The sequence below is a fragment of the Myotis yumanensis genome, unplaced genomic scaffold (genome assembly GCF_028538775.1).
Source record: "Myotis yumanensis isolate MYYU_CA2020_CCGP unplaced genomic scaffold, mMyoYum1.0.hap1 SCAF_9, whole genome shotgun sequence".
NCBI classification, from domain to species: domain Eukaryota; kingdom Metazoa; phylum Chordata; class Mammalia; order Chiroptera; family Vespertilionidae; genus Myotis; species Myotis yumanensis.
Window position 1 is genome coordinate 71,491,088 of NW_027223760.1, and position 12,088 is coordinate 71,503,175.

At 38.7% G+C, this 12,088-nt stretch overlaps 1 protein-coding gene across 6 annotated transcripts in view; it reads right to left on the minus strand.

The window, feature by feature from the left end:
* The window catches only part of SRPK2 (SRSF protein kinase 2), a 227,159-nt gene that overhangs the window by 35,023 nt on the left and 180,048 nt on the right, over positions 1–12,088 (minus strand). For all 6 annotated transcript variants that reach the window (XM_070424611.1, XM_070424616.1, XM_070424612.1 and 3 more), the window contains 3 exons: positions 11,733–11,820; positions 11,410–11,499; positions 7,527–7,631 (listed from right to left, as the gene is read on the minus strand). In XM_070424611.1, coding sequence (XP_070280712.1) covers positions 7,527–7,631; positions 11,410–11,499; positions 11,733–11,820 — 283 coding nt within the window. The remainder of the gene's footprint in view (positions 1–7,526; positions 7,632–11,409; positions 11,500–11,732; positions 11,821–12,088) is intronic.

Consider the following 12,088-nt stretch of genomic DNA (forward strand, 5'->3'; position numbering starts at 1 on the left):
ACACCAAACAATTCCGAGAATATTGTTTACCAATTTAAAATTAATCTTCTGAGCTAAAATTCAACAATACTGGCTTGACCATAATGAATGCACTGATGACTAGGAGAAGTGAAATAATTAAAATGGTAAATAAATACTAAGTGTCGATAGCGTGGCTCAGGGACTGCCGAGTCAGCCTGCCGGCAAGGCCCCACCCCTGGCATGCCCACGGGATCGCCACCACAGAGGCAGGTGTGAAAAGTACTGCGTTTAAAGTCCCCTTACATATATTGCAGCATATATTACAAATTATAAATTACCTGTTAAATAAAACCCAATGGCTGTACTTTTAAACAATCTAATTGTCATCTCTATTAAGGCGAAAAAATAAAAAAACAAAAACAAACCACCTACTACAAATAGAGACCTGAACGCACACCTTCCATAAAGACATGCTACAATTTGAAATGCTCCCAAATCTTTCTATGCAGACATTTCATACCCTGCAGGTGAGCCGAATCACACCACCTGGATTCGGACCTCGGTGCCCGCACGGTAACTGTGGGCCTGGGGAAGTTTTTATCCTATCTGTGAAAGGCCTTCTGTAGAGTGGACATAACAACAGCCCTGACCTCCTAAGGCTGTGATGAGGACTAGACAGCATCACACAAATAAAAAGCACTTACAACAGTGAGAGCCTAAAAGAGCATAATCAATGTCAGTGACAATAATGATGATAGAATAGAATAATTTAAAAATCTGGTGACTTTGCTACAAAACTGGAAAAACTAACAGTTAGAAAAGTCACCAAAATTAGGGTCTTGCTCTTAACAACCTTCATTTAATGGCAAGAAGTCCTTCTTTACCAGGTTTCTGTAATGGGCAGTAAATTAAACCATAAAGTTTTAAAATGTGAGATGCCAGCCACCCTTTCAATTACATAAGAAAGTCAAAGCTATGTTTAAAGAACAGTAAGACATTTAAAGAAAACTGCACCACAAATAACAAATACTGCCAACAAGCACCACTATTCTTCTTTCAGTTTCAGAAATAAAAGTTAGACATAAAATAGGCCTCAATAAAGCTGATTTAAAAAGAAAAAAAAGAGAAATGAAAGCTGAGGGTCAAACAGACAACCACAAGACTCCACTCTTGGGGCGAGAGAAGCAGCCTGGTGCGGGGAGTGGGGGAGGTGCACTGCTGCAGCACTCAGCATCCTCACCACAGGCAACCAGGATGCCCTTATCCGACTGGGCACAAGGTCACCATGGCTAAGTGAGGACAGCTGAGACCTGACCAAAGGATTGATAATAGTGTAAGTATAGGAAACCCTAGAAATGTGATTGTCAGTACTTTTAGAAAATAAACAAGTGTTAACATTTACCTTCAAGCTTGTCAAATCATAGGTCAGTCAAATCACAAAGTCAGATTAAGAGGAACATACACTTCTTTCACTTAAGAAAAGACATTTCTTGATCACCTACTACATGAAGAAAGTGGCGAGAAAATGTGTCATGGATACATGACCTGTACCTGCGCAATGCTCACAGTGCAGATGGGAGACTCAAGGATTGCTCACAATGCTGGATGCTTTCTCACTTCCTCGTCCCTCAGAATGCATCTCCACAACAAAGCCACAAATTATGTATCATCATCCTGATTTTACAAATGAGGAAACATACTCACAGAGGCTAAGGAATTTGATCCAGGTCATCAAACAGTTAAGTGCCAACATTAGAATTTGAAATTAAATCAAGGCATGTACCCATTGTACTTTCCTCTGTTCTAGTGGTTCTCAGTGAGGGGAATCTTGCCACCTGGAGGACATGTGATACAGTTTGGAGTAATTTTTTAAAATATATTTTTATTGATTTCCGAGAGGAAAGGAGCATGAGAGATAGAAACATCAATGAGAGAGAAACATTGATCAGCTGCCTCCTGCACACCCCCTACTGGGGATCAAGACAGCAACCAGGGCATGTGTCCTTGACCGGAATCGAACCCGGGACCCTTCAGTCCGCAGGCCGACGCTCTATCCACTGAGCCAAACCGGTCAGGCCAGAGTAATTTTTAATTGTCAAAACTGGAGGTGGTGGTGGCTGGAGGTGGGTAGAGGCCAGAAATGCTGCTAAACATCCTACAAGTCATAGGACAGGTCCCTACAATAAAGATTTATCCAGTCCAAAGTATCAATCCAGTGCCAGGGTTGAGAAACTTTGGCTTATAAGACCCTGCAAAACATTAGGAAAGAACCAAATGCAGGCCGCAGGTAACTTGAGGGGAAAGAACACACCACTATTAACTGGGGGAGTATGAGAAGCCTTCATCATAGAAGAGGTATTTTGGTTGAGTCTTTAGCTAAAACATGGGTACAAAAGAAAGAAAGCAGGGTCTTTTCAGCAGCCTAAGACAAAAGAAAGATCAAAGATGTGAAGTTAAAAAAAAGCAAAGCAAGTACACTCTAAAATACCAATCAAAGAAAACTAGTAAAAATTTATGAATAAAAATTCTGGTAAATAAGGACGTATTTATAAATGCTTTGGGACATCTTTAGATATTCTTAAGAAATTAGTAACTTGGTTGACTCCACGAGGGAAAGTGGGTACCTGAAAGACATATATTTTAGAACAGTTATGTATATTACCTATTTAAAAGATTAATTAATTAATGGGCAAAAATTTACCTGACAGGACATAAGAGGTGAGTCAGGGTTTGTAGGGGAAAACATGGGCTGACACCAGATGGCAGAAGGAAGAACGACGATTTAACTCTTATTGGATACAAGCCCAGTACAACTCCAAAGTTACTACATGCTGCTCGGCAAACCAGTAAAAGCATGAGCTCCAACCCAGACTATCTGGGTCTGAATTCCTGCTAGACCACTTAATCCTTCTTAAGTTACTTCCTGACCAGGGGCAAGTTCTTTCACCTCTCTATGCCTCAGCTGCACTTACATAAAATCAGGAAAGTAAACTACCTATTTCATAGGGTTACTATGAGGATTCAATGAATTAAAATTTGCAAAGTACTTAGAATTATGCCTGGCACACAGTAAGCACTGAGTAAATATTTGTATTTACTGATAGCAGTATCCCTTTAATCTAATAAGAAAGGTACCCTTATTATTCCCATTTATTTATGATGAAATTGTGGCCTGAGTTAATTAAGTTGGCCAAAGTCCTTTAGCTAAACTAAGGTATAACTGTCGCCAAAGCCCAAGCTCTTTATCACTCCATCTATTGCTTCATGAAAGTCAACAATGTTAAGCTTTGGGCAATAAAGTGTTTTTGGAAAAACACTAGAGGTTTATATGGAAATATAAATTATTAAAGCAAAGTTTTTCTTAGAGAGGTAACTGCTAATGGAAAGGAGAACAAACTGGAATAGGGAGGAAGTTGGGCTGGACTCTGAGAGAGCAGAGAGGAGCCTGTGGACCAAGGACAGTGGTGCCGGAATGGAAGGGACATCAAGAGCAAAAGACATGCACAGGAGGGACCACAGGCCAGGTGACTGGTGAAGGATGGCAAGTGGCAGAGCCACGGGGATGACTGAAACGAGGTCAGCTATGCCTGACCATGAAGGTGAAGGAGGACACATGGCAAGGGTATTAGAAAGCTGGCCCTGCCTTGTCTTGTTCGGGGAGGGATGTAACTATGCAGGTCTGTTAATACAGGATCTTCCCAGTACTATTTACAAGTCAAAAATACTAAACTCATATGCTGACTCAGAGGGATGAAGGGAAACTCAGGTACATAGGCTATTAACTGGGATATATAATAACCTATTACTTTTAAAAGTTAAAAGTTTAGGGAAGAAAAAACCCAGATTCCATGATAACATTTTTCTTAAATAAACTTAAAGACGGGTTTTACACTACAACGAAACTTCTACTCACAAAGCCTAAAAGAACAAAGTGCAGACCATATAAAATCAGGATTTCATCTTGAAATTTTCCTAAAACAATAAAACACAAGAGCTCTTTAATTTCCAAAGCTCAGTGTATGTGTGTAACAAGAGGATAATACACTTGGAAGATCATTTCTTCAATCGTCAAGTATGCATTAAAGTTCAATTAAATTGCTAGATTTCATCTTTAGATTTACAGACTCTTTTACTTGCTACGAAAGGCTAGATTTTGTTTTCCCATTCTGAAATACAAAATAAATGTCAATGGTTCATCTGCTAATGCCCTTTCTTACATGGCCAAGCCTGAGTATTGACATGGTCAGTTAACAATGGCAACAGCCTACATCTTTGAAAGTGTGGGGTTCAAGGGAATGACAAAACCTGTATAAAATATAGGCAAAATGGTATTTCTGAAATTATTTACTTTTTGTTATAATATGTAAGTCATTTTATATTTTCAGGATTTAGCAGAGATAATTAAGATATATATACTGAAGCAGCATTTGGGAATAAAATAACTCCAATGAACGTATTAATTTTCCCCCTCATCACCTATCTTCTAAAGAATAGCATTGTCTTTTCACATGAGAAATTAACCATGTTAAAATAATGAGTTAAGATGCTACTATCCAAAACCTAAAAGAGAATATATTATTAAATAAAAGCTAGCCAGAAACCCATACATGGTACATATACATATCTAACATAATACTATGTAAAAATATAGTTTCTCATGTGTAAGACCCTATAGAAAGCCCTTCTCTTACCAACCTATCTCCTAAAATAACATCTATAATATGTTTTTAAAATATTTTTTATTGATTTCAGAAAGGAAGGGAGGAGAGAGAGACAGAAACAGCAATGATGAGAGAGGATCATTGATTGGCTGCCTCCTGTACGCCCCACACTGGGGATCGAGCCCGCAACTTGGGCACATGCCCTGACCGGTAATCAAACCATGACCTCCTGGTTCACAGGTCAATGCTCAACCACTGAGCCATGGTGGCTGGGTTGGTCTATAATATTAGAAGATGAGCTGTCGATTTGCACCATAAGAGGATGAAGAGAAAAGAAGAGATAAATACACAGGCTGAATAAACTAAGTTAACTACACACAATTTCAAATTGTTAGAAAAATCTAACAATTATAAACATCAAATTTTTTATGAAATGGTTTTAGAACCTACTGATTTGCATGTATGCAATTATTATGTACAATTGGTAGGAAGGTTCTTTTTCAGGCCCCAATCTCTAGGATGTACAATTCTTCAATTCCCTGATTATTTCCTATTTAAGAATTCTGGACCATAGCCTATATTTCAGGTCTGCAACCCTCAGGCAAATCTAGTTCAAGATCTGGACCAGGGGAAAGGGCAAGGCTCCCAAGCACTCAGTCTTCGTCGCAAGAAAACCAAATAATCTCCTTGATATATAAATTACTCTGAAGAAGTACCCACAGTCATTCTATCAGAATAGGTAACCCAGAATAAGTCATATCTGCAACACTTCTAACTTAGGCTGTGAGGGAATAGCGGAATACAGAGCAATATATTCCGTGCAGAAAATGAAATCCGGTAAACATTTCTAATCAGAAAGAGATCTTTCATGTAGGTATACTTTCATTTTATAAATAATTGCTACCACATGATCGCCAAACCAGACCCAGACCCATTTTCTTTTTTTAAAATATATTTTATTGATTTTTTAGAGAGGAAGAGAGAGGGCTAGAGAGTTAGAAACATTGACAAGAGAGACACATCGATCAGCTGTCTCCTGCACACCTCCTACTGGGGATGTGCCTGCAACCAAGGTACATGCCCTTGACTGGAATCGAACCTGGGACCTTTCAGTCCGCAGGCCGACGCTCTATCCACTGAGCCAAACCGGTTAGGGCCAGACCCATTTTCATTTGTCAAGACAACTGAACAAAGCATAATTCTAATACAATACTCCCTATATAATAAACATTCATTATATCGTTCATTTACCCTTCATCTAATACCTAAAAATAGCAAATAAACACAAATTATTTCTTTTGAATTATTTTCTGAGAAACAAAGGGGGACATTTTATAATAATAATATTAGATAAAACAAATTTTCACTATACCATATCATTACTTTAAAAAGTTCAATATGCCCAAAGAAATGTATGCCTGATATTTACATATTGCTCCCTTAAGAAACAGAATGGCATAGTATTAAATATAAAACTGACTTAAAATTTTCAAGTTATTATACACTGTAACATATGCATACGCTTTAAAAACAAAAATTATATACTAGGTGTACCGGTTAATAATGCGGATTTTGTAATTAAAGAAAACACGGTAATTTCAAGAGAAACATCAAAAGTGCTTTATTCAAAGTAATGTCCATCGCTAGCTACACATTTCCCCATCTTTCAGGTAATTTGTGGATACCGTCCCAATAGAACTTTTCTTGTTTTCAGGCAAACCATTCAGAGACCCAATTTTCCACTTCTTCGTATGTTTTGAAGTGCTGCTCAGAAAGTGCATGTGCCATCGTTCGGAACAAGCGGTAATCTGAAAGAGCAAGGTCTGGTGAATACAGCGGTTCCCACGCAAGATCATTTAACGTGTCTTTAACTGGTTTTGAAGTGTGTGATGGTGCGTCATCATGAAGCAAAATTACTTTGCCGTGTCTTCTGGCCCATTCTGGTCATTTCACGATCAAAGCGTGGTTCAAATTGATTATTTGTTGTAGGTAGTGATCAGTCTTAATACACCACACATTCGTGATCCCACCAAACGCAGAGTATTGTCTTTTTTCCAAAGCAATGTGGAATTGCAGTCAATGTTGATGGTTGACCTGGATCAACCACGATTTTGTGCATTTGGGATTCTCAAAATAAATCCACTTTTCATTGCCAGTCACAATTCGATGCAAAAAAGACTTTCTGTCATGCTGTTGAAGCAACATTTTACTGATGACTTTTCGGTTTTCCATTTGTCTTTCGTTCAGTTGATGTGGCACCCATTTTCCTTCCTTTAAAATCTTTCCCATTGCTTGTAAACGATCAGAAATTGTTTGCTGAGCAACGTTTAATCTTTCTGCAAGTTGTTTTTGAGTTTGACACGCATCTTCATCCAATAATGCTTGTAATTGTTGGTCTTCAAACTTTTAGAGTTGACCTGAACGTTCTTTGTCTTTCACATCGAAATCATGACTTTTAAAGGGTTTAAACCAGCATTGACAAGTATCTTGAGATGGAGCATCTTCACCATAAGCTTCACGAAGTATTCAGCAGCACTTTTCTTCAAAATAAAGTAATGAATTAAAACTTCCTGCAAATGCTCTTTTTTTTGGCACGAAATTCAACATTTTTAAGCATAAAAATATCCATGATGTTAACACCTTTAGCAAATTTGATATATGAAGTTTTGAAGCTTATTGTCAATACAATAAAACAGCATACATATAAAATAGCATATATATCAACATATGTGTAACTCCATCTATTGAAAAAGATCCACCTTATTAACCAGTACACCTAGTATATATCAAGAAACATGTATGTATATGTTTGTGTTTTTTTAAAGAACAAAACAAAATAGTAATTTATGTTGAAAGCCTAGCCAGTTAGGTATTAGGGGGTGGGGGCTGCCCCATAAGCCTCACCTGTCGAATGATACTCTTCACACAACGTAAAGGAAGGCCTTGATAGTTGGACTTAATGATCCATTTGAGGAGATGGTGGCCAAGCACTTCGAAGACCATGCAGACATCTGGGACATGGTTAAGGATCACTTGTGGATACATTTCCTGAAGTGATGCAATTACTAAAAGCAGCAGCATTGTGGCACATGGCAAAACATTTACTTCTTCAAAACATGCAACAATCCTATATAATAAAAGGCTAATATGCAAATCGACTGAATGGCAAAACAACCAGTCACTATGATGCACACTGACCACCAGGGGGCAGACACTCAATGCAGGAGCTGCCCCCTGGTGGTCACTTCACTCCCACAGGGGGAGCGCCGCTCAGCTAGAAGCCCTGAGCCAGGCTCACAGCTGGTGAGCGCAGCGGCGGTGGCGGGAGCCTCTCCTGCCTCCCCAGCAACACTAAGCCGTCAGTCAGACATCCCCCAAGGGCCCCTGGACTGTGAGAGGGCGCAGGCCGGGCTGAGGGACCACCCCCACCCCAAGTGCATGAATTTTGTGCATCAGGCCTCTAGTACTATTAATAATACCCAAGTGGTCCTTTCCTATTTCTCACCTAAATAAAATGATGGACCATTTACTAAGTACTTACTAAGTCCCACAGATTATTAATGTGTACCTGTAACAACCTTAGAAAATAATATATGTATCCCCACACAGAAACAAGGAGAGCCAGTTAAAGAACTATCCTGCGTTACAGTCCAAAGGTGGCAGTGTCAAGACTCAATCCCACACTTACCTGTGCTCTCACTCATTTCAGCACACTTCTCCTTGATGATCAGTCTTAATGAAAATGAGCAAGACTAGAACCTCATGAGCAATTAACGAGAAAAAATTAAAGAACTCCCCTGTCTTAAGTGTCTATCTGCGTGCCTAAATTTCTATTTCATGGGTTACATAAAACACTTTATAAAATGGAAATTAAACAAACTCAGTGAAGATATTTAATCTTTTCCTTCAATATCTTCAAATGTGTAAATAGATCAATTTTAATATTGTAGGCAGTTTTCAAGAATATATGATCACAATATAAGACATGGCATTAAGACCAACCTATAATAATGAAGTCTCAGGAATCTGGGTGGTTTTTTAAAAAAAACAGACATTCTAGTCAAACACCAACACTCCAGAACGATGGCCCATCATATAAATATATTTATGTCATTCCTACTGGAAGATTTAAAATGACTCTGAAACCATCCGAGAATACTTCATTCACCCCTGGAGGCCTATAGACAGGTTAGTTGATTTAAAAAAAAAAAAAAAAAAAAAATATATATATATATATATATATATATATATATATATATATATAAATATAGTATATTTTTATTGATCTCAGAGAGGAAGAAGAGGGAGAGAGAGATAGAAACATCTATGATGAGAGAGAATCATGGATCGGCTGCCTCCTGCAAGCCCCCTACTGGGGATGGAGTCCGAAACCTGGGCATGTGCCCTTGACCAGAATCGAACCTGGGACCTTTCAGTTAGCAGGCCAACGCTCTATCCACTAAGCCAAACCGGCTAGGGCTGATTTAATATATTTTACAATATCTGCATCTACCACATCATCACAATAACTACTGCTTTAAATATTAAGAAAATTTCTACAGTGTTGGAGAACATTTGAGCTACAGATTTATGCATAGATAATGTAAAACCAGTTTCCTAGATATATTACAAAAAATCAAAAACTGTACTTATGAACACACAAAGCAACACCCAGATCTCTACATAATGATTTCTACATCACTGACAAATCTAAACTATGATGGCTTCTTACCATTTAACAGTAAAAATAGTCACTAGAATGCATATGCAGTATTTTTAAAAACTCCATTTACCTACAAATCAGCCAGTTTCTCCAAAGAAACCATCTGCCTGTCAGCTGTCCCAGGAACTGCCATGCAGATCTGATGTAGGAGGGGCTGCCCTGCCTGCCCATAAACCATCAGTCATTTGGAGAACAGGAGCAGATCAGGACCAGCTCTACCTTCCTATCTATCACGAGGGAAAATGCACTCAGCAATTAGCAGAAATGATACTGAGAGAAACAGAGAGGTGGCTTTAGCAGTCAAGGGTGCGTGCTAGTACCTCCAAATCCACTCTAGAGGAAATACAATCATACCTATGTTACTGCACTTCATAGATGTTCCACTTTTTTATAAATTGAAGGCAAGACTCTTCCTCCGCCAACAAAAAGATTATGTGGTGATCTGGAACTGAACCAGCAATTTCTCTGAGGTATGTCTGTATAAAAACCTCAAAAATATAGAGTATGAGCGGAGTGCTTCCCTACGAAATGAAGACTTAGTGAGTGAATGAACAGGATGTTATGCTGGGATTTGAGCTGAAATTTAACTTTGTCCTCAGGCTTCTGGAGCTTGAGCAGAACAAGTATCAAAATGTTGGATCTGTTCTAAAGATGATATAAAGCAAACAGCTAAAGACGGGGAAGGAGAACCCTGGCTCTGACACACCCTGGCAATCATAAGTCACAGGGTACTGAGCAATGCCCAAATATTCCTGAACCCCGAGAAATAAAGACACAGTAGTCCCTTTTATCCGGAGATATGTTCCAAGACACCTAGTGGATGCTTGAAACTGCACGCAGTACCAAACCCTACATATCCTGTAATTTCTCCCTATCCTATATAATAAAAGGCTAATATGCAATTGTCCCCTTGACCAGGAGTTCGACCGGGACTTCACCTGGGAGCTCGACCAGGGACAGATGAAGGGAATGAATCTAATTCTGGAGCATCAGCATAAAACTGATTATTGTATTGAGAGCCTCCTAAGACCTCCCCCAAACACCCAGCCTTTAACACTCTCAAGACAAAGGACCCAGGCCTCGCTCTCCCTCCCAGGAGCAGGCTTATGCCCTTTCTTGCCCCACAGTGTGCATCTTCTAAACTCTAAGCATCCTCATGAGACTTGCAACCAGGGGAGCAGCAGCTGTCCTGGGCTAACCTCCTGAACCTCTTTCCTAGGCCCTGTTTGCTCTGACTTTCCAGTGAGCAAAAGCCACCCCATCTAGGCTCATTTCTTTCCTATTATGTTGCTAGAGAGCCAAAGCAGCCCCACCCAGGCTCCCCTGTTGCTTCTCCTATGCTAAGCCCTTCCTTGTTTCACTGTCCTCACCTTTAATAAATGTCTTCTCAAAAATCACTCACACTTGTGTTGTGAAATCTTTCCTGAAGGAAATCAAGAACGCACACTACAGGTCGGCCCGAGGCAGACCTGCTCCAGGCTGGTCCCCTATCTGGTAACAACTTGACTTTCACCAGACTTTTCCAAAGAAGACAAACTAAACTAAACAAAACCAACGTATTTCCCTATTTACCTGGCAGAAAGATGAGACTATGCAGGATCAGGTGTGACTTTGCTATGTTGACATTAGCAGAGCATTTTTCCTTCTAGTGCCTCAATGAATTCTTTGCAGCTACTGAAGGATACCTAGCCCTTGTGTATGGAATTTTTTACAGTTTCAAGCAAAAAGAAATGCTGGTATATGCTTCCACCTACCACTGTAAAAATAAAGTTCACTAGAATTATTTAAAAAAAGATTAATAATTCCATGCAAGAATCAAGTCAAGTGATGTAAAATTATTTTATAAAATGTTACTACACCAAAACCCCCGAAAGCCCTAGAAGAGCACTCCAGACACATCACTTTCCAACCCTCCGGGATTATATGAGAGGCTTTATGCAGAGAATCACAAAGCAGAGCAAGCAGAAGTTTAAGCGGGTTCACACATTCCAATTTTTCAAAAGCAATAAGAAAGACTACAGTATAATTCAGCCATTAGGAAGCAACAGCAGTGTCAGAAAGGATATGGATTCCATTCATGCCTGAAATCTTGAAGTCATCAATTAGCTGTACTACCATGTCTTTATTTGGGTCACTGGGATCACTTTCTCGAACCTATGGAAAGAAAACTAAGTCAAGAACAGAAGTGTTTATGACTGAAAATAATTTCCATTATACCAACCAAAATGGTTTTAATATAAGTGATGTGTTTTATGAAACAAAAGATTCAGTATTTGAACTTATAAAACATAAAATCAATTTTAATTTCATAAAACCCAGAAAAATCCCTTTGTAAAATTTTAAGTTATTAATTTGTCTTCTATCATTCAAGATTTTACAGTACTTACACATTTGAGCAATTTTATTTCATCCAAGGCTGTCTCCGTATAATGCTGGGCACTTTTTACAACTTTCATTGCAACAAATCTTTTCCCCCTTTGGAAAATGCAAATTTAAAAAATATAAGCAGAAGTGATCATTATAATGAAATTTACCCAATATATACAAAGTTTTAATAAGCTTTCCTTTAAAACAGTGCTTTTCAAATTGTGGATCAATAATTCAGCAGCAGAATAATCCCTTATAATTGTTTCTGTTTTTTCCTCATAAAATGAGGTAAACTAGGAAATGTCATTCATCACATATAATGAGAGTAAGTATCTTGTAACACTAGTTTCACTTCACATACATACACACACACACA